This window comes from Stenella coeruleoalba (genome assembly GCF_951394435.1).
Source record: "Stenella coeruleoalba genome assembly, chromosome: 6".
Classification (NCBI taxonomy): domain Eukaryota; kingdom Metazoa; phylum Chordata; class Mammalia; order Artiodactyla; family Delphinidae; genus Stenella; species Stenella coeruleoalba.
Window position 1 is genome coordinate 92,159,391 of NC_137151.1, and position 24,144 is coordinate 92,183,534.

General features: G+C 40.5%; 1 protein-coding gene across 1 annotated transcript in view; it reads right to left on the minus strand.

Annotated features, from left to right (window-relative positions):
* Positions 1–11,962: 11,962 nt before the first annotated feature.
* Positions 11,963–24,144, minus strand: part of SATB2 (SATB homeobox 2) — a 190,454-nt gene continuing 178,272 nt past the window's right edge. Inside the window, exon 11 of the mRNA XM_079925381.1 lies at positions 11,963–14,901. Within this exon, the coding sequence (XP_079781507.1) occupies positions 14,440–14,901 (462 nt within the window). The 3' untranslated portion in view covers positions 11,963–14,439. The remainder of the gene's footprint in view (positions 14,902–24,144) is intronic.

The window sequence follows — 24,144 nt, forward strand, 5'->3', positions numbered from 1 at the left end:
TACTCCCAGGGTTGCCCAACATCCCTTCCTGGTTCCTTTAACAATAGCCACACCTTTATAGACGGGCCCTTCATTTAACCTCATTTTGGTTAAATACTTTGCATCTGCTATCTGTTCCCTGCACAGGCATTCATAGAAACACAACACTTCAAAGAAATTAAATATGGATATCAAAGATGTTTTAAATGACGGGGTTATTTGTTCTATATGATAACTTGTCATATCTATCTATCTATCATCTATCTATCTATCACCTGTCTACATATCTACTCCCTTAATATTCCTTTAAACAGAGAGTAAGTCCTGAATTATTTGATTCAGGTAAAACTGACTTAAAGCAACTTTTCAGGAGACACACCTGTTTGCATAAATTGAGGGATCCTGGAAATTGTAGTTTGATGAGGAAGAAATGTTTAAAGATGCACCTTGGTCTCTAGCCATGGTTTTAGCTACTAAACAGTGAAAGCCGACAGAGCCCAGAAGAAAATAAGTCCCATTCTATTCCAAGTTGTAGGGCTTTGATTTCAGTTTCTTTTTTTTTAATCACCTCAAAGAACTTGACTTTGCTGCCTTTTACACTTTATAGCTATGTATTCCTTTCTAGTCAAACACAAACAAATGAATCAATAATAATTTTCAATAACAATAATAATAGCTAACATTTATTGAGCCAAATGATGCATGGGGCGTATGTATATTAAAAATTGTCTTGTTTATCTGAAATTCAAATTAACTAGGTGCCCTGCTTCTTTAAATTTAGAGGCTTTGTTTTGCTTTGTTTTTGCTCAATCTGGCAACTCTACACATGTGTGAGGGGCTATTAGTCAACAAAGATGTAGAACGTTTCCATCATTGCAGAAAATTCTATTGGAGAGCTTTGTTCTAGATTGTTATGAGCTCAGTTTACATTACGTGTTTATTAGTAATAAAAACCAACAGTAATGCTACTCATCACACTCTTGCTGTCTAAAGGGCAACACACGTGGATGAAAACAGGCATTGGTGTAGTTGATAGTCTGAGCGATTACATTTATTTTATTTGTTTTTAAGGGGAAATAGAGACGGAGCTTCCTGACACCAGCTTTCAAGTTAACATTTTAGGGAGTTGGATAGTCATTTTTCCCAACAACATACCTTTTGAGATGGTCTTCCTTTCAATATCACACAAGGCATTCTTTTAAAAAAAACTTATTGCAAAATGCAATCTCCATAGAGAAATGTTTAATACATATTTGTATTAATATTAAGTCAACATTCTTTTGACATGTGTGTTAGAAGCTGGTTACTTTCAAGGGATCATTTTGATTTCTTCTCTTATAATTTTCTAAATTTAGCCAGAAATATTTTTTTATGTTGTACACTCCTCTTCAGTCAGCACCTGGTAAATCTGTAGTTATAATCCTCAATAAATTACTTAGAAAATAAAGGAATAGATTGTATTAAAGGAAGGTATTAAGAAAATCGACCTCTGTTTCTCTAATAAAAGTGGGAGAGAGGATCCTTACAGCCCAATCAATGCCATTAATTGGTTATTGGAGCAAACGAATGATTCTCTTTACCTGTTCTCCTCTAGGTTTAAGAGGAACTGATCTGGTCAATTAACCTTTGGCATCATGGATTCGAAGCAATTTGGAAGAAGGCTATTTTTCGTTTCTCTGGGCTATCCTTTTGTCTCATGCACTTTAAGAGAAAACCAAGACATTCCAACAAATCCAGAAGGAAAAAATCCTGATTCCCCTGATGCTTGAGAAGTGAGAATCACAAGCAGGCCGCGGGCCTTTATTTCTGGAGGGAGACAGCTGGAGCTCTCTCTCTGAGGGGCTAAGAGCATCTTGCTCTTTATTCGGCTTCTCTGATCAGGCCTTGCGTTGGGCATCAGTTTACCCACTGGTAAATGGAGTTGAATAATATATACTTACCACTCCATAGTAAATGAATATTGAAGATCTTTGGCTAAAGAGGGCTATGAATATGCAAAAGCACTATGAATACAAATCAAGAATTCATGACTTAGTAAAAGCTCAATATGTTGATAAATCTTGAATTTTTGCAAATGCTGAGATGTTTCGCTTTTATTCAGAATATATAATAGTCAGGGATTGAGGTTTAGCCAGAGAGGTTTTATGCAAAGGACACATATGTAACTACATACAGTAAGAAGCTGTACATCTGGCATATGTTGCGGGAAACTGGAGGCACCAATCAGTCAAAAGTTCTGACTAACAATTTTTCACTGCTTTTGGTAGCTCTCTTGTTTCTTGTCTTGGCCTGTCTACTAAAGCCTAGATGGGAAAAAAGAAAAAAAGAAAAAAAAAAAAAAGAAGGTTGGCGATCTCACTCAGTCAAAGCTCTGTCGTTTGTCCAAAGGCCACTGAAGCAGAGATGTGGCTCCGCCCCACAGAGTGCAAAGCCCAAGACAGCCTAGGAGAGCTTCCCTGTTCACAGATCATGAGATCTTCACGTGAGGCATTCTGACCTCGGAGGAGCAAATGCTGGAATGCGCTACATATCCGCAAATGGATTGTGCACGAGTCCAGGCAGAGGCACTCCTGGCCCGTTCTGTGCCTTGGTGTTAATTAGAGAGAAGGGCCCCTTTCTCTGGTCAGAAGCACACCCCACACCAGAGCACAGGATTTGGTGAGCCTCCACTTGACCCTTTTCCTGCACACCTGTGCTGTGAAGAACGGCACATTCATATGAGGTGGCCCCGAGTATGAACTTGGGGGAGCTCTCTGGTTTCTTTAGAAGAATGGATTTGCCTGTATGAAGAAATTTTGTTAGGTTAAATTTTTAATGACTTGCTACTAAAACCCCTGTACTCTCTGAACTCAGCTTTCTGGGTAATTCGAGGTGTCACCTCCTTCCCATTTAGAAGTCAGGGTAATTCAGCAGCTATGAGTACACATTCGAGTTAACACTGAGCTTCCTAGTGGCTAGGGCAAAACAAGGCAACTCAAGAAGTTCAGTTGTTCTCATTAACAGAAAAAGTAAAGAGCATATCCGTTCTACTGGAGAGACAAAGATCTTTTTTACTTTCAACTGGAAAAGAAATTTCTCACGTGGAATTTCACTTGGGAGCCACTGAGAGACATTACAGGCAAGAGTGGCATCAAAAATGTAACAGCAAGTGCAATAGCAAGGTCCGTATAAGTGGTTTCTTGTAACAAACCTTGATACCAGCAAAGTACAGCTGAGTCAATTCTGAGAAGGCTGAGCTCATTTTGGCTTCACTGTGGATCTCTTGGTGCCTGATTCAATCAAAAGATAAGAGTTTCTGGGGAAGTACACATCCAGCCTAATACTCAGAACAGTGGTTCTCAAATGTCCATCTGCAGTTAACTTCTGGGTGGTGACAAAGTTTTCACTGCTCCGCAGAAAAAGGAGAAAAAGAAGAGCAAGACAAACATTTCATTGCAAATTGGCTAACTTCCCTCACTTGTTTAGGACCTACTTCATTGTAAGAGTATGTGTCCCAAATTTGGGAGTGATTAAAGGTCCTTTCTCTGATGTAATGATGGTAGAGCAGACGGTAGTTTTATCAATTTTATTGTTCGTTGAATGTCTTTATTTGCCAATATGAATTTGACAAAACTATTGGCCACCACGTCTGAGGGGGTGGCTATTACTGCTCCCTAAAATCCCAGTGTTTGGCAGTGATAACCATGGACTATCTTCCCAACACAGGATTTCCCAAAATAGCAAATATTTGAGAGCCATACTTGCTGACAAGGGGCTGGGCATAAGCGCATCTTCCTACGCTGATGCTGGAGATTGCAAAGTGTCCCCACTATTCCCAGGGCTGGGCCTCCTCACGGCCACCAGACCTGGGCCTCAAGAAGAAAGCAATGTTGGACACGTGCAAACATCTTGACACACAATTTGTTGAAACCCCATTGTTCCACAATTTTTTTTTTTCCCCCACACCTTGTGGCTTGTGGGACCTTAGTTCCCTGACCGGGGATTGAACCCGGACCCGGCAGTGAAAGCACCGAGTCCTAACCACTGGACCGCCAGGGAATTCCCTCCATGATTTGAGCCTGGAGGCTTTCAAAGCTGTGTCATCTGTGACCTGTCTTTGATATAGAAAAAATTCTCCTATGTTTTGACCATCCTTCTGCTATTAAGCACCCCAACCTGATGCTTGCCCACCGTGGAATTAGTTATAAAACACGTTCCCAGATAATCTAATGAGTTGGCCTGTCATCAGGAAATATTTAGTAGATTGAATTGAATACAGAAGAAAGAAGAAGGATGATTCATGGAGATAATTTTACCTTTGACCAAGTGCACACCGAGTCACACTTACAGGAGTGAGATAGCAGGACTGAGTATGGTGTGAGGCCACTCCTAGTTTCTGCTAATAGAGCAGTCATCAGTACCTTGGATGACACTAACCTTCCCATCCACAGTGGATCTAAGTTGTTCCATCTTGGGCTTTAGTATTTTGGGGTTTACATGTTACCTACCCACTGAAATATTTTTCTTGAAGACAAACACCATGACTTCTACACAAACATTCCCACATTTAAAAAAAATTGAACACTGTGTACCAGGCTCCATCCTTGGTAATGGCGATACAGAGAGGTTAAGGGAAAACTTTCATCTATAGTCAGGCACTGTGCTTTCAAAGCTTTAACCATGCTTCTCAAACACAAAAACACTGCAAGGTAGCTATTATTTTCCTCTTTTAACAGATGTGGAAATTGAGATCCAGGTTAAACAGTAGCCCAAAGTCACAAAGAGCTAAGAGGCGGAGTAGTCAGGATTCATACCAGATCTTTCTGATTTCAGACCAAGCACCATGTTGTCTGAATAAGACACAGTATCTTTCCTCCAAGAGCTCACAGTCTAGGAATCTCATTGCTGTTGGCATTTGGCATGCTTTGGGTCCTGAGTACCTCTCACTATTTCTCCTATGTTTAGAGAATTTCCCACCTATGAATCTGTATTTCCCCAAGACGGAGGACAGAAATTCACTTTCCCAACCTTCCTTTCATATGACTTACACTATTTCATTCATTCGCATCTGCATGAGACATTAACTTGGAAGGGAGTGGAATGAAGAAAAATGTGCCACGTGGATTCCATTCTGTAAAGGGCAGTAGCAGAGCCCCTTCCTTCAGAGGCAGCAAGGGTAGAGGTTCTACAGGTGGCATCCATGCCCCGGATCAGGGGGCCAAGTTCTGATGCCTGCACCTCATGGGACGGCAGTGTAGTCTCCACTGGAGTAGTCTTAGACCTTGACCATCACCTCTGAACTTGATTTTCTGACCCTCCCAGAAATTCTCTGAGCGCTCTCATGTCTTTTAGTAAATTCCTTTTTCTGCTTAACTAGCTAGAGTTAGTTCTGTTGTTGTCAACTAAAGATCCTAACTTTGTTTCTCCCACAGTGATTTCAATCCAATAGACATTTCATAAATTTGGCTTGTTGGTCGATGAATAAGAAAATGATTGAATCGAATAAATTAATAGAAAATAAGCTCTCAAGGTCCTTTGCCATCCTGATCACCCTGTGTCTTCTGAATATACCTCAATGTACTGATACATTTCCAAAATGTCATCAGAATTGGAAATAATGCCATAATGTGGCCTGATAGGTTTGAAGAGGATAGGGTGATCACTCCCCTGACCTAAGCGGTGTATCTCTATTCATGCAGTCTGAATGACATAAGCTCTCTTTGTGGCTACATCACATGGTTAATAAAAGAAACCTAAGAACTTAAAGGATTTAGTGGTCATAAATCCAATGTGAGTTCAAATATGTGAGGCGGTTACTGGAAGAGCCCGGGGGTCTTAGACGGCATCCGTAAGAGTTCAGGGACAGCAGAGCTGACCCAAGGTGGGCTGGGCTGAGTTCCAAAGTCATAAGCTCCTAGTTCTGGAGCGACAAAGACTGCCTGGCCTCCAGCCAAAGACGCCTCCAACCTGAAAAGGGATTTCTGCTTTGAATAGAGGATGCGCTAGACAACAGAATCCGTGGTTCAGTGATTCTATCTTCCAAGACAGCATAGAATCACAGGCCATAAATTATCCAAATGTGGGCTTGCAAATGTCAGTCTTGGAAGTTCCTGAGGTCTCAGGTACCTTGGTTATGCACTAAAGAAATATTCAGATGAAGTTCATCTCTAGAAAGTAATTTAAATCCTTAATCCAGGCTGAAGTTGGGAAAATTGAAAAATCCAACTAGGTGAAAACTGTTATGAAATGTAGTCCACTTAAATATTGATTGGTTTAAAAAAAAACACGCTTTGTGCCCTCCTGGTGTTTTCACTGGGGTTAAGGAACTGACAAGTAGACAAAAACATGAAAAATAAGTAAATTATACATTATGTTAGAAGCTATGAAAAAAAATAAGGTAGGGTAGGATAAAAGGGATCCAGAAGGTGGGCGTGGGGTCTGTTGCAATTTTTTTAAAAAATAAATTTATTTATTTATTTGTTTATTTTTTGCTGCGTTGGGTCTTTGTTGCTGCGTGAGGGCTTTCTCTAGTTGTGGCGAGTGGGAGCTGCTCTTCGTTGCGGTGCGCGGGCTTCCCATTGTTGTGGCTTCTCTTGTTGCAGAGCACGGGGGCTCTAGGTGCGTGGGCTTCAGTAGTTGTGGCACGTGGGCTCAGTAGTTGTGTCTCACGGGCTCTAGAGCGCAGGCTCAGGAGTTGTGGCGCACAGGCTTAGTTGCTCCGTGGCATGTGGGATCATCCCGGACCAGGGCTTGAACCCGTGTCTCCTGCATTGGCAGGCGGATTCTCAACCACTGCGCCCCCAGGGAAGCTCTGTTGCAATTTTAAATAAGGTGGTCAGAGTAGTTGTCATTGAGGAGGTGACGTCTGAGCAGACTAAGGAGGACTGAGGCGTGAGCGTGCAGCTGTCCGGGGGAAAAGCTCTCCTGGCAGAGTGAAGAGGGAGAAGAGTAAAGGCTCTAAGGCCAGAGTGAGCCCTTTATTCCAGGGACAGCCAGGAGGCCGATGTGGCTGGAGCCCAGGAAGCGGGAGGAAAGCGGAAGGGAAGGAGGTTAGAGAGGGTCAGATCAGGTGAGAGAGCATGGTGCCTCTGACCGAGCTGGGAGCGGTATTGAAGGTGAGAGACTGTCAGACCGTGAATGTGTTTTGAAGGTAGAGCCAAAAGAACTTTGCTGACAGAAAAATAATAAAGGATAAAGCCAAGGTTTTAGGTCCAAGCAACTGGAAGTTTGGAGTTGCCATCAGCTGGGTGGACCACATTTGGGGAGGAAGATAAGGTCACCTGGGGACATGTTCAGTGGAAGTGTGAGCAGGCAGTACAACTGGACAGTTTGGAGACCCGGAAAAGGTCTAGGCTGCAGGTAGAAAGTGGAGGTCGTCGGCACACGGGGACACTTAGCGTCCCGACAGCGGATGAGGAAGGAGTGTGGATCTGGGAAGAGGAGGCTCAAAGAAGGCACCCGCAGCACCTGAGCATTCATGGAGGGAAAAGAAGGAATCCGCAAAACACAGCAGAAACGAGCAGGAGCGAAGCAGGAGGAAAACAAGAGAGTGGGTGCCATTCGTGTTGAAACATCTAATTTTGAAGACTTCGGAAGGCTACTAAACTGTCTCTTTCATTTTCTTACTCATTTGGAAAGAAAACCATATTATAGCTCTTGACAGGAAGAAGGAAAGAGGAAGAGAGGGAGGGAACGAAAGAGATTGTAATAAGAGACAGTGGAAGAAAGAGAGGGACAAAAGCGGGACGTAAACGGCGCACACAGTAGCCCTTCAGGCACAAATGCTTTCAATAGTGTGAAACAACTTCTAAAAACATTAGACTTAATCCTACTCTAAAAGTCATCTGAAGTATTTTAAGTCATTTATAGCATCTTCCTATATCCTGCTTCTCTTTCTCTCTTGGAAGGAAGAAAGAAAGGAAGGATTTGTTCTAAATGCTTCCACCTAGTTATTTTCTTTAATCATAACAACAGTTCTGAGATCGATGAATCATCAGCCCCATTTTATGGATGAAGAAACTGAGGATCTGAAAAACAGCAAGCTGCAAAACTGGTAAGAAATAGAACCTCGGATAGCTCACTGCCTTCTCACAATCAACTTGAGAGTAAATCTAGAAAGAATTTTCTCCTTACCTTTTCCTTAAGGTGGGCAAGGGTTCCTAGGACTGCACAGTCCAAAGTTGTTACAGAGACTACCAGGACTCCCTTAGTCTGTGCTGTTTTGTGTTAAAACGGGATTATGGCTGTTAATGGATAGTGAATAAATTATAGTTCTCTCTTTAATTAATCATTGCTCTGCACTATTCATTACAGTGCTAATGGAACAGTTTTGTAATTATTTCTCCATATGTGAAGGTAACGCTTTAAATCTCTTAAAATGTCTCCTAAGAAGCTACTTCTAGATTTTTTTTCTGGGACAGTTGTACAAGCAGAGCATGGTGTTTTTTAAAATAGGTTTTTCCTTTAGAACAAAACTCCATCAGAAATGTCATACTCAGACAAGATGATGAAAAAGTGTGTGAAGAGAAGTCAAAAGGTCATTTCATACAAAACATGTTGGCCAATAAATTGATGTTCAGTTCATACAGCCTTTCTAGGACACACTAGGACATAAAGAGAGGTGGTGTGATACTGGGGGCGGAGATGTAAGCTTGGGAGACATGCAGGCTTGGCTTTAGGTCCTAGCTCTACCGTCTCCCTGAAATATTGTGCTGGCAGAGTTCTAAATCACCTGGCCCTCGCTGCACTTTTCATTCTTCATTTCTGTCTCCAACTCAATGTGCCAGTCCTAGACATGCTCATCCAGAGGAAACACTGTCACACCTATTTCCCCAGGGCTCATGTCACCTCCACCAGCCCACTCTCGTTCTCTGCATGGATGAATGCAAAGAAAAACTTCACACTTTCCCACTGAGCAAATACAGCAACCACAATATGCCACAAGAACTGGGACAGTCCTGTCAATGTGGAATATTCTGAATGTTATGTGAGCACAGGAGGATTTGTAACCACATTGGCAGGGCAGATCAGAAAGGCTTCCTGGAAGAAGTGGTGCTTGGACTGATTCTTAAAGTTAGCAAGGAAAAGAACTCAGGGTGGGAAGGAGGAAGAGGTACAAGGTACCAGAAGTAGCAGCAGGATAAATGTGCCTGTTCGCTATCTTCTTCTTATCTACTATTATCTTCAACATCCTTCTGGATACCTTCTCTGGCAGAGGCTGTGAGTTGCCTACCAAATATCCACTCTACCCTTCTCTCTGGAATTAACGGAACAGCTAGAAACATTTACCAGTCTCCCTTGCATTTAGGTGGGGGACTTGAAGAAGTCCCATAAAAGAAAGGGAGTATGCCATTCTTTACTCCTTCTTCCACCCTGGTGTCTGAAAGGTGGATGTGATGGCGAGGCTCTAGCAATCATCCTGGACTAAGAGGAAGATGGAACACAGGAACATAGGGAAAAATGGAGCTGGGAGCTGGAAGGAGTTTGAGTACCTGACAACTTTGTGAAGCCAGAATACCTCAGCAATTTCTTTTATGTAAGAAATAGGTAAACCCTTCTCTTATGATTACTTTGTATTTTTTAAAAATTATTTGCAGTCAATCCTAAGTAATGCACCTTTCAAGACCATTCTAGCTCACAAATAATGATAATTTCTTTCTCTACATTATAGCACATGTTTGTATCACTCACTAAACAAATAAACATCTGTCTGGAGACAACCGTTGAATGATAATATCACTTTTCCTGGATGTATATCATACATTTCCAATAAGATATAAGCTCCTTGAGGGGAGAGCGTTAAATCATACAGTTTCCCTTGTCACCTCAGTTCTTAGCAAATTATCTGGTATAGAGTACATGTTTAAGTAAGTGTTTACTGTCCCATAAAAGAAAGGGAGTATGCCAATCTTTACTCCTTCTTCCACCCTGGTGTCTGAAAGGTGGATGTGATGGCGAGGCTCTAGCAATCATCCTGGACTAAGAGGAAGATGGAACACAGGAACATAGGGAGAAATGGAGCTGGGAGCTGGAAGGAGTTTGAGTACCTGACAACTTCGTGAAGCCAGAATACCTCAGCAATTTCTTTTATGTAAGAAATAGGTAAACCCTTCTCTTATGATTACTTTGTATTTTTTAAAATTACATGCAGCCAATCCTAAGTAACGCACCTTTCAAGACCATTCTAGCTCACAAATAATGATAATTTCTTTCTCTACCTTATAGCACATATTTGTATCACTCACTAAACAAATAAACATCTGTCTGGAGACAACCGTTGAATGATAATATCACTTTTCCTGGATGTATATCATACATTTCCAATAAGATATAAGCTCCTTGAGGGGACAGCGTTAAATCATAGTTTTCCTTGTCACCTCAGCTCTTAGCAAATTATCTGGTATAGAGTACATGTTTAAATAAGTGTTTACCGTCTAATTATGCCATGATTGCTCTTTAGAAAAAATGTGGGGACTTTTAAATCTTTGTTTAAAACTTTGCAGAAAGCGAAATAACAGAGTAAAGGAAAGTATCTCTTCTAAGGAAAAAAAAAAAAAAGAAAGAAAAGACAAAAACTCAACCCGTAAAGTGATGGCTCTGAGATGACATGACTTAACATATAGTCAAGAAGTCTCTGACTTTGTTTTCTTGGAAATAAAAGTTGTTAGCACAGAGACCACCTTCTAGGCCAAAGCCAATCCATCCATGGGCAGAGCCACCCGGTGTTGAGTTTGTCACCTCCAGTGAATTATGACACCCCCCCCCCCAAGAACACAACCTCAGGCAGGTGGAAAGCATTTGTGTTAAAAGGCAGACTATCTCACACATGCTTTACTTCTATGTCTTTATCCCAAATGCAGAATTCATGTGAATTTGCATAAGCAACTTGTTCCACCCTCTACTGAATCTCTAATGTTTCTTTAAAAACCTTTAGCACCGTGCTGTGGGGCTGTCCGCCTTTCTGCAAACACCCAGTTTTCACAAACTGTCCTTAAAACTTATCTACACAGTCCACGGGCTGTCAACTATCATGCGAAAAAAGGCAAGTGAAACTGGGGAAGAAAGGAAAGAAAAATTACATCTGTATGCCAACCAAATGAAAAAAAAAAAAGGAAAAAGAAAAAAAAAAAACCCGGGAAAAACAATTTACCATATCAAAAGAAAAAGAAAACACTTTTTAATTGACGTTCTCTTTGTCAGTTCTGAAGCTAAGCACTTGCTCCTTCCTTATTAACTTTAGTCTTTAGAGCAATTTTTTCCGTTGTGAGCACTTTCTAAAAAATCATTTTCACACATTTCTCAGATCCATCAATCCTTCCGGCATTCCTCTATGCTCGCATTATGGCAGCCGGCTCTAAATATAAAAGACTTTTATTATGTCCATTAACCATGGACATATGTGCTCCAAAAGTTTCCTGACACGCAGTCATTTGTGGGTTTTTAATTATAAACAGAAAATATTCACTAGAAAAATAAAGAAGCAAGCCCATCAATATATCTTCATAAATTGAGTTTTGTTTGTATACAACGAAACATCTGGGCAAATGACTCCCCCAGTTGCCAGTTCCAGGATGTGAGCATGCATACGTTTATAAACACACAGAGGTGCACATACATTCAGATGTGCAATTAAATTCTTGCATTGGACAGGACTCAAACATCTGTAATTGCAGGTACAAGCTGTCTTGTAAATAAAGGAATGGATTTTCCTTACACTCACCAGGTCTCATTCCACACAAAAACCAAGTAGGAAAGAGGGCAATGCCCAGTAAAATACTTGACAAAGTCGTATTTTTTGAATGCATTTTATTTTAACAACCAAAAAATTCTAACAGCCTAACAATGCACATAAGTTAAAAATTAATTATCACTTAGTGATAACAAAGATAGTTGATTTACATGGAAAAAAGAACATTTACAATATGTTAATCCTTATTCACATTGTTGATATCGCAATAAAACACAATTTGTTTTTTCATTTCACAAAAAAAAAAAAAAGGCGGGAAATTGTGCTTTGTCAAGAGGCACTACAAGAGAAAGTTTCTTCTTCCAAATAGATATTATATGACAGATATTGAATAAATAGACATATATGCATTGTAATTCGCAAAGATCTGGCAAGACCACAGGCTAAAATGCCCACAGATTCACTTAGAACCACTGCAAACTTGGCAGTGAAATTAAAAAATAAAAGGCAAGACTTAGCATTGAAAAATACCTAATAAATTTTTGGTTGAAGTGTAAAAGATACCAAATGCGGATGCCATCGATAGATGAACCACCTTGTAAGAGCTTGGCAAAATCAGTTTCCATTACGTGTACAGAGTGACCTTCAGCAACAGTGTAAGAAGACAATTTGGAAAAGAGTAACTCGGATATTATGAAGCAGCAACCACGGACTTTCTGATTAAAGCTGCAGCACTACAGAAATAGGAAGGATGGGCCTGGGGCTTGACTGCAAACAACCATCCTTTTGCAAAGGTATATGACGCTCATGTCAAGATAACTTTTTAAACATCATTATTTGAAAAAGTACAGGAAAATGTCCCTTTAAAAACTCCAGAGGTTACTGAGCAGCTAGAATTAGCTTGTATTGCAACATGTCTTCTCCCTGTATATTGTTAGGTTCTGAGTTAATATCTACACATAGAGGTTTGTTTTTTTTTTTAACTCCGACCTTTTATACCTTTCAAATATATAAATAGTATTAACAGTTATATTACAATGTTTGTGTAGTAAACAGAAAATAACTTTCAAAGTGATATTGCATGAGGTCTTTGAAAAGGCTGCATGAGAGCACAACTCTAAAAAAAATCCAACCGTGTGGGACTGTTTGACGGCCACCTTGAAGCATGAGATTAGTTTCACTTGGCCAGTCCTGAAGGTGAGGTCTCCTCTTGCAATGACTAGAAGTAGAAGTGGGAAGTAATGGTTTCTGATGGGAAGCTAGAGGCGGGGGAGGACTATAGTAGATTGCAGCTTTAATGCTCATTCCACTAAATAGCCAGTCGGCATTAGTTCTGCTTTATGTAAGGTAACTGCTATGTAGGTAACTGGGAAAATGTTTCCATTTATGAGGAGTAGGTGATTCCACTGAAATTGCTTTGCTTACTCTATTGCCTGGAGCTGCACAATGATTCAAAAACAGGTTCTTGCTAGGGCTGCCCCCATAGTAGGGAAGGGATGAGGTGCGTGAGAGCAAGGACTAAAAACGTCTGGTTAGGTGCATGGAATACGTACAAAGAGGAAGCCCAAAGTGAAACAGAAATGAGAAACGTCTTTCGGGAGATGAAGGCATGGAGATTTATTTGAGAGGGAGCCCCTTTAACTGGGCAGCAACTTCTTTTCTAACTTAATATTACACTGAACTATTTTCTATTTTAAAAAAAAAGAAAAAGAAAACAGCAACAATAAACAAGTTTTAAATGAGCAGGCTTACTAATTTTAAGATCTGAAGCCACAAGCAGGTAAATAAATTTCACAATAAAATGTGGCTCATACTGTGAATTCCATTTGTCTGACATCAGTATGTCATTTTATCGAGACTGCACTAATGGACAAGTTTTCTCTGTACTGAATTTCAGCTTTACTCATTTGGAAGTCCACAGAAACGCATCTGTTCACTACAGTAACGACAAGTTGAATAACGGAATGCGAGTCATTTTAAGTGTGCATTGTGTCTTTAAGATTAATTTGACTGGTATCATTTTAAGGTGCCCTGATTTTTTTTTCACTTTACTTTCTTCTTCTTTCTTTCTTCCTTTCTTTTTTTTTTTTTTTTTTTGGCAGTGTTGATTTGTTTTGTTAAATACATACCTCAAAAATTACCCATCAAGCTGCCAGATAGGAAGCCATAGAATTAAAAAAAAAAAAATCAGGGACAAACACAGAAAATAAATAGGAATTCAAAAATAGTCACCCCACCCTGAGAGCAGGCCGCAGTTTATCAAAAAGCCAAAGCGACTCACTGTGAAGTGGTTTTTTTAATACATAAACAAGTCTCTTCTTTAAGAACTCATTTCACAGTCTATTCTTTCGGATTGTAAAGTTCTCTGTCCCATGCAATTTAATATATATATGTAAATATATAGATATATACATATACATATACACACACACTTGTAGCTTCCTTCATTTATTTCATAGGTCTTTTCATCCTGGAACTTGCCTGGTGTCTCTTCCATAAGTGCAAGGATAATGAAGGCAGAGTCTCCTGTGATTATAATGACTACGATCCAGTCCATTGTAAAGCGTAACACTTTAGTGTCTTTGCCAAGGCGATGTCTGATTCAGAAATACTGAACTTATTCAGTCTACAGGTGTATCCTGTGCAACAGAGAAATGTCAAAAAAAGGTAAGGAAAACAAAACAGACCAAAAAAAAGACAAAAATAAAATAAAGCAACAACAAAAAAAGTTTTTAAAGAAACTAAAACAGAAAATCCTTGGACCGATGTATTGCTTTGCCTGGTGGCAGTTCACATTATCTCTGGTCAATTTCAGCAGGCACCGCCTTGCTTTTCTCCGCACTCTCCTCCTCCGCCTCCACTTTGTACATCTCCTCCGAGCCTTCCTCGCTGTCATTCTCCTCCGACTCCGTCAGCAGCTCCTCGTCCTTATACTCGGCCACGTCCACCACCGAGCCCAGGTGTTCCTTGAGTTTCCCATGATGCTTCACGTGGTACCGCTGGTTCTGGAAGAACTTGATGATGGTGTGTTTGGGGAGATCCAGCTGAGCAGAAAGAGTGTGGATGGCTTCCTGGTCAGGGTACAGGCCCACGTCATGGATGAAGCTCTGGAGGATGCCTAGGGCTTCCAAAGAGATCTTTGTGCGAGACCGAGGCTTTTTGGTGCAACTGTCTTCAGTCGGAGGAGGCGGGGGAGGTGCTTCTTCTCTGGGAGGGGAGCTCTCCTTGGCTGGCTGAGACTGCTGTCTGTGCAGGACCTGAAAATTAAAATTTAAACAAAATTAACATGTGATTCACAATCTCACCTTTCAAAAGCCATCAGCCCAGTGAAATAGGTGTTGTCTAGCTAGCACTGTAGTGATGCTGTAGTCATGGTAAGTTCAGGTCTTCTGAAAACCTAAAAGAATTTCTGGAGATTCAGAATCTCCTCTACAAAGCAAGAGGTTAATAATAGTAATGTTTCCATTCTGAGGCACAAAGAAGTTAAGTCATTTGTTGCCAAAGGTCATTCGAATTCAAAGGATCTGGCTCCAGGGCCTTGCTGTTAACTAGCGTGGTGTGCTACCTCTCTGAAGCCCAATGACAAAGAAACCGGACCCAGACGAAAAGTGCAGGCTCTACAAATGAGATCACATGGGCTCACGTCCAGACTCTTCCCCTTAGCTGGGTGTCCTTGTGCAAGACACTAAACATCTTTAAGCCTCAATTTCATCATCTATGAAAGAAAGATAAGACACTGACTTCCTAGGGATGTCGGAAGGATTAAATGACATAATGCATGTAAAGAACAGTGCTTGCCTTAAACCAGAGGTTGACAAACTTTTTCAGCAAAGGGCCAAATAGGAAATATTTTAGCCTTAGCAGGGCCATACCGTCTCTGTTGTGATGCCTCATCTCTATAGTGTGAGCATAAACAAATGAGCATGGCTATGTTCCAATAAACTTTATTTATAAAAACAGGTAGCAGGGACTTCCCTGGTGGTCCAGTGGTAAAGAATCTGCCTTCCAATGCAGGGGACTCGGGTTCAATCCCTGGTCTGGGAACTAAGATCCCACATGCTGCAAGGCAACTAAGCCCAAGTGCCACAACTAGCGAGAGAAAAATCCACACGCCACAACTAGAGAGAAGCCCATGCGCCGCAATGAAAGATCCTGCGTGCCACAACTAAGACCCAATGTGCCAAATAAATAAATTAATTAATTTTAAAAAAACAAAACAGGTGGCAGACTGGATTTGGTCCATGGGCCAGAGTTTGTTCACCTCTGGCTTAGGGCAAACATCCTATAAATGATAGTCATTATTATATCAGCCTCATAATTACTCTTAGAGTATAACAGTGGAATAAGTATTTGAGTCAGAAAATCAATTCTCCATAAAATTAAGAACAACTTTTGTTTATTTTCTTTTAGCCCTGATCTTAATCCTTAAACAAGAATGTTTTTTAAAAATATAAAAACTTCCAAATTAATTAAAAGACATAATTTTTTATTAAATTATGCCCTTTAAATGACTAGATTACACTCATATAAATGGACCTCCTCAGTATTACTGATGTCAAGGAGACAGCAGTGAGTGGTGGCTTGAAGCAAGATTTTGGTTCCCTGCCCAGGAATTGAACCTGGGTAGCCTGGGTGAAAACCAGGAATCCCAGCCACCAGTCCAGCAGAGGCTAGAGAACAAACTATTCATCCTTTGTTCTGCAATCCACTTCCTTTTTTTTTTTGTTATCCTTCATGTCAAGGTTTTCTAGTTGTAATTAATTTAAATTTCTCTTTCATTTCTACCTATTCCCCACTCATTAGAAAACAAAACAAAACCGAAACAAAAACCTCTAGTATTTAAATACTAGATCCAAGTTGGAGCCACTCCTGCCTGGGATGCCACATCAGCAGATTGAACTTTCATGTTGCTATAAATGCTCTGCTTGACCAGAAACACAGTATCCTGTCAGCAAATCCCCAAATGCAACGCCAGCTCTGGGCTCCATACTCACTTCTTCGCTCTCTGATCTTTCTAAATAAGGTCAGATATGCAACCCCAGACAATCATGCCCTGTTTTCTGTGTCGCCACTTCTAATGCTCTATAAAACTGGCCCAAAATCCCTCTGGAAGAGTGTTCCACTGCTTGTGAGGAACTGTACCCCCTACAACCCATGGATTGTTCCCCTTGAATAAAGGACATCACACTGATTACTACATTGGTTTAGTTTTGTCATTTGACACTAGTTAGGCAAGCTTATTCTTGATCCTCATAACTGCTTCTTCAGCGTCATCTCTGCATGGAAAAGTTTCCCATTTTAATATTTATGAACTTTTTCAATCTGACTAAAGAAAGAGAAAGCAATACAGAGGAGATTGTCCAAACAACTCGCCCCTGTCCCCCTCAGAGGCCTATGTGAGAAGGACTTCCTGGAGAGGGCGCATGGGACCCTGAAGAGGAACTCAGCTGCTGCGCACACCTTGCAACATCAGCGGCAGTGCTAAAACAGCGAAAGGCTACCCGGAAGGTTCCCATTAGAAAGTATTATGTCAACTCCAAAGGCAAAGACCGAATTTCCTCCACTCAGATCAGTGTCTAACATCCTGGAAGTTCCCAAGACCTTTAAGAATAGTGAGTTCACTTTTTTAAAAAAACACATGTTTCTCTTATACCATTCTCTCCTACTTTAGGTGGTGTTTTCCATGTTAGAGTAACAAATTAAACATTTTCCAAAGTTCAGGGGGAACTCAGTCCAGTCAATGAAGAAGAAAACGTGTCTAGTTACACGAGAGAAACATTGGTACCACCACTACCAGCACCACCACACACTACCCAGATGACAAATTTTTTTTAAACTACAAAACATCAACATCAAAGCAAGCATTTAAGAAAACAATCTCTGCCATTTACCCTAGTCTCAGAGACTACCTGATGAAAAACTAATTTCTTACCGATGTGAAAATGTCAGTCTTTTCTGTAGAATTTAATAGATATTAGGGCAGATGACATTGTTACTTAGGTAACAGAAGAGGATTAAACTTTTAAAATAATAATTCATAACAAGTAACAATCAAAATAACAATAAAAGGATAATCAAATGCAAATAAGAATACCCATTATAATAAGCTGATGGCTGGTGGCAGAAAGAAATCTAAAACAGAAGACCATAAACAGTGGCACTGAAGGTCCATATAGTGTCGACCAATTAAAATGAATGTTCTTGACATTTCTTTACCCCTTTCAACTAAGAGTAAACGCATGTGGTCTGCTGTGGTAAGCAGGCATCAGCAAAAAAGTGAGAGCTCCATTACTTCAACATCCTAATTATAGCTGGCAGGGAGAGGAGATCTGCATGGTGGACCCACACTGCTCATGGCAGCTTTGATGGCAGGAAGGTATTTGCTCTGAGGTTGTAAGATTGTAATCTGGGCAGCTTGAGCACTGTAATACATGAACCTCTACATCAACAGGTGAAGATTATTTTGGGGGGGGGTCAGTAAGAAGGAGGAGACTGAAATTACATAGGAATATGTACCCACACAACATGTATACGCAAGCACAAGGACCCCCTTTTAGAGCAATTGCGATAATTGGAAAACAAAAGAGAATTAAAATGCCCCATTTTTAAAATTATGCTTGCCTTCTGTAGTAAAAGTCAGCATAACGGTTCCACTTAATTAAATAATTAGATTGGTTCTTTAGGGGTTTTCCATTGTGCATTGGTTAGATTTAAAGAGATTTTCCAAAACTATACTTTGAAGTTACTATAATCTTTCTGCACGATAGGGTTCGTTCTTCTCCTGAGGTCCCACCAATTGGCCTATTTCACCCCCCTTTTAACTTTGAACCTAGCACTAGTAACACACAGATACAGAGAAGTCACACATGAAATGGAGAAACAATAATCAGAGTAGCCACCACTTACTAAACGCTTACTCTGTGCCAGACAGTTTTAAGAACTTTACATCGATTAACTCATTTAGTCCTCACAGTTCCTTGTGAAGGTGCTACTTGGATCCAGAACAACCTAGAAACATGGAGCATCTCAGGAACACCCTCAAAATTGGAAATTTTAAACACAGAGCGCTGTCAGTCTAAGATAGTAGGTTTCCACAGAACAATGACAATGTGGCTGCCATCAGAGGAGAGGAAGATGTTTCTCAGAGAGCTAGCAGCAATGGAAATGATCTACAAAGTGAGATATCCTGTGTCAGGTCAGACGATGCTCTATATTGGGAGCCATGACAATATTTTCATGAAGAAGGTTAAATAATATTTCTGGTATCTTCAAGCAGATAGGAAGGAGTGCAATATTCATAACATCTGAGGTGAAAAGAGTCCCCAAGTTACTCTGTCCCAACTATCTTCATTCCCCTGAAATGTTCTGATTACTCCAGGCAGAGAGTTATTTATTGTCTTCTATAATTTTTAGCAAAAAGAACTGCCTACAGGGCTTCCCTGGTGGTGCAGTGGTTGAGAGTCCGCCTGCCGATGCAGGGGACACGGGTTCGTGCCCCGGTCCGGGAAGATCTCACATGCCGCGGAGCGGCTGGGCCCGTGAGCCATGGCCGCTGAGCCTGCGCGTCCAGAGCCTGCGCTCCGCAATGGGAGGAGCCGCAACAGTGAGAGGCCCACGTACCGCAAAAAAAAAAAAAAAAGAACTGCATACATTTCCTCACTAGCCACCTGCAGTAGCTTATTATTATGACAAACAATCAGGAAATTCTTCTTACTGTCGTGTAGTGCTTCTTCCAGTGGCGTGAATACTCCGAACAAAAACAGAGCAGAGCCTACTGCTTACGATGTGGTATTCCCCAGGCGGGGAAATCAGTCCAAATGCTCTCCCCAAACCCTCCATCTAAACAGCGGGATCAAGTCACCTTTTCTGCACTTTCCCACATCTTGACTAACTAATGCCAACTCTTTTAGTCTCGTCTTCATAGGCCAGGTTTCTGAACACCCACTTAAGTGAATTTTAGTTTTTCTGTCCGAACTTCTCAGAGCTGTTTGAAACTCGTTGTTTGTTAACTAGAATGACTCAGGTTTGGTCCCTGTCCCCAGCCAGTACCCTGAGTAACTCCGGCCTGAGGCATGTCATTGATTCCCGCTGGGTGGACTACACGCCATCCTGCTCCTCAGCTCATCTGACAGTTCACGCATACATTTCTGGCTGATTGACTCTTTGAAACCACAAAATTTACAACTACTGCAACCAAGACAGAGGATGCCCTGCCATCTGAACAGAGATAGGCTCTTTCCTAACAAGTTCTTCCCAAGCCCAGATTATTGTTTTCTGGTATTTTTTTAAAAAAAGGTAAGTATAACGGAGCAGCTACCCAGATATTTATGTAAATCTGCCCAAGTCTGCACACTTTCCAGACTCATCCTTTTTCCCCTTTTTCAAAATGGGCCTAGCAGTTGACCTTTCTATTCCTAAAGTCTCTCATCTCTCTTCACATGACTTTCCCAAATAACAGAATATATCATCCTGTAAAGATAGCTATCCATCCCTTTCCTCTTGACCTTTGCAAACTGAAGCCTGACAATTCATCCTATCTCATTTTGGTTTGGATTTTTCTCCATCACAACTGAACTTAAATTAATCTGGTCGGCAATTCATTTCTGATATTGATAATTTCTACAAAGAGAGTTTTAAAAGGTTTATTTAAAAGCCTCTTTCTTTTTCTGTAGCTTCTATCGTTAGTTTCTTAGGGTTCGCAGCAGTGAAATATCAAGGTGGCTTCAATAATAATGATAATACTATTAATATTAATAATAGGTGCTAGCATTCATGTAAAGTATATTATGAGCCTAACACTGGCCTAAATGCTAAAAATATATTTTATTTTCACAGTAATCCTCGAGTAAGCATTTTTACTCCATTTATGATGAGAAAATTGTGGTTCAGAGAGTATAGGTAATTTGTGTGAGGCCTCATAGCTTCTAATTAGCAGGACTGGATATCTAAAACATATCTGATTTTAAATCCCATGCCCTTAAACATTATGTTCTCCTGTCTTCTGTGCACAAGATCACATAAGAAAATTGAACAAAGGCTCTAGAGTAGAGGAGACAGACCATAAATAAGATATCAGGTAGTAATAAAATACTATAAGCAAAAATAGAGCCAAGCATAAGGAGGAGAACTGGGGGCAGAGGAAGTTATTTTAGATTCGGTGGTTCAAGGAAGGCTCCCTAAGGAGGTAGGAGTTGAGCAGAGGCCTGAAGGAAGTGAGGACCAAACCATGAAAAAGAGCAAAGCAGACCAAGGGAAACAGCAAGTGAAAAGGCAGGGAGGCAGGAGTACACTTGGTATATTTGAAGAACTGCAAGGAAGGCAGCATGTTAGAGCCGTGCCACCCAGTACAACAGATACTAGCCACATACGGCTACTGACATCTAAATTCATTAAAACTAAAAAAAAGAAAAAGCTGAGTTCCCTCAGTCACACGAGCCACATTTCCAGTGCTAGATAACCACCCTGTGCAATACCATACTAGACAGCACAGATACAGCACATTGCCACCAGCACTGCCATCACAGGAATAGCTCGGACAGCCCTCCGCTAGAGAGAAATGACAACTGAGGGGCTGCCAGGGGCGGAGCCAGAGCAGCAGGGCCTTGGCATTCTACTGTCAGTAAGGTCTACCCTTACTGTGACCTGCAGTCATGTCCTCTGATCTAGCCCCAAACACAGTAGGACTTGAAACAACCACTAACACTAGAGAGAAGAGAAATATTCATGTATCCACACACTAAGTAAGAAATACTCAGCTCCTAATATCAATATATTACTGGACTTTCAACATAGTATCACAAATAGCAACACTATCATAAAAACAACCAGAAGGATGCATCGGCACTTCTATCCTCAAGAGAACGGGGACTTCCCCAGTGGCTCAGTGGTTAAGAATCCGCCTGCCAATGCAGGGGACATAGGTTCAAGCCCTGGTCCGGGAAGATCCCACATGCCACGGAGCAACTAAGCCCGTGCACCACAACTATTGAGCCTGCGCTCTAGAGCCGGTGAGCCACAACTACTGAGCCCGCGTGCCACAACTACTGAAGCCCTCTTACCTAGAACCCGTGCCCCGCAACAAGAGAAGCCACCGCAATGAGAAGCCCACGCACTGCAACGAAGAGTAGCTCCCACTCGCCACAAGTAGAGAAAGCCTGCTCGCAGCAACAAAGACCCGGTGTAGCCAAAATAAATAAATAAATTGGGAAAAAAAAGAGAGAATGGTAAACTTACATTTAACTGATGGCTGCCTTCTTCATCAGAAGTGCTTATCATGTCTAAAAGAAATTATGTTTAAAACCATCGACCTCGGGTTGAGTAAAAAAAAAAAATTCCATTTATCAAATATTTATGGAAAGTCTATAGTAACTGGACCTACTAATTTACAAAGCTTTCTAGTAAGGAGTCCTGTCTCCAACAGTTGGGTGTTGATGAACAAGTTATGGGTAAGACATAATCAAATAGAAACTTAAAAGTTTAATAAGTCTTGCCTTCCTATTTATTCACTAAAATCTCATCAGGCTGAAATATGACATACATGTGTATAAATGAACATGGAGATGGCGATGAAGAAAGAAAGGTTGTAAATATATTCAAAAGAGATATCAACTTCTAAATAAAACCCAACACCTTCTTGCCCAGTGACAAAACACAATCGTAATAAGGATATATGTTGTTTTTCTGCCTTTGAAACTGAAAAGTTTAAAAACACAAGGACAAAACGGTACTGTGACAAAAGCTGACTAAGAAAGATAAAGCAGCTCTTCTTAAACCACTCAGTGTTCAAATAGATTTTGAAGGCCTCAATGAAAACCAGCTGGAAGCCATGTGTAAAAAATAATGGCTTTTGCCTGCAGGGAAGGAAGTGAGATCCTAAATGATTAAGTTTAGGAAAGTATATAATTCACTGTATCATTATGGGGTGAACTGGATTACTTATAATATGCCGAGACTTTGTGGTCTTTTTTATATAGAGAAAATGAGAAATTATTAAGGAGGTGACTGTATAGGGTGGCTGATCCAGTGCGGTAATAGGTAATAGGTTAAAATTGGCTCCCAGGTGGCCACATCCCCCTCTCTCCGACAAGCCTCACCCACAGGAGTGAGCCTCACCAGAGCTTCAGGTCCTACGTGGTGATGTGCATCAACAGGAGATGACTTCTAACTGCATTTGAGTTAATATCAGAATTATTTTTACTTGTTTAATTTTACCTCATCTAAAATAACAGAATGTAATATAGTTGACCCGAAGAAGGAAAGCATTCTTCCAGTAAAAATCCTGAGAAAATATATTTACCAGGCAATGAGAACAATTGGTTAGCACAACTGGAAAGCCCTCATGCATAACTCAATTAGAATTTGTTAAATGAATAAGTGCTGCTATTTTTAAAATATACTATATGTAAAATACCATATAACTGAGATATTTGTCTTAAGTTTCAGCAACCTAGCTCTACCCCCTAGTTTTCCCTTTTTTTTCAAAATCAGCACTTAAGACTGTTAATTTTAGCTCAAAACCTCAGTGGGGAGAATTTAGCATTAGTAATTAATAATTAATAGAACTATTATACATCTATCTCATTATTGGACTATAAGCTACATATTGGCACACATAAGTGCTCAGTACATCTTTGTTCTGCTGCACTGGATTAATTCCATATTCTCTCTTTCTTTAATTGCAGACCAGTTACTATTTTTGTTCTGTACAACGTATTGTTTTTTCTTTCTATTATTCGTTTGTAGCAAAACTATGTTTTAAAAGTAAAGAAACTGTCACTCATTATAGGAACTTACATCTAGCAGGTATCTGAGAGCAAATATATATATATATGTATATATATTTTTTAACCATTTTTTTTTGTGTTAAAAACAATTCCAGGGCATCACATAATCCTTAAGATTGCTTTTACATAAACCTTGTTAGCAGGAGTTGTGAGGTCACAAAGTTCTCGTTTTGAATCCAATCTTTATCCCCCAAAGCACATCTGCTTACTAGCCTTGCAGCTGTGAGCAAGTTTCTTTCTCAGAGCCACAGCGTTTGTTAATCTGTAAAATCTTCCTTGTAGTTTTATGAGGATTAAGTGAGATAATGCATGCTAAGTACTTAGCAGAGTTCTTGTCATAAGTAAGGTTTCCGGAAGTAGTTTCTGTCATTAAAAAATGAGAGGACGTTTTAAGAATCAGCAGTATAATGCCTCACGTAGTTTTCTGTAACTACACTTGTTATGAAAATTAGCAACAAATTCAGAGATCTGTGTGTCTTTTCACTCCAAAAATCTACAGATCTACAAAGGAGAAAGTCCACCAATAAGCTGTCTTATTTCTTTCATTCACATACTGCACACATCTTAGTTCTTCCACATGGCACCTAGCACGTGGAAGTTGCCGCTAAAGCATCTGTCACATGGAATTACACCTCATAATCATAATTCCTTTCAGGGTGACACCTTCTATATGCACAACCTGGGATCCTCTTAAGATGACCTCCTTTATCGGTTCTA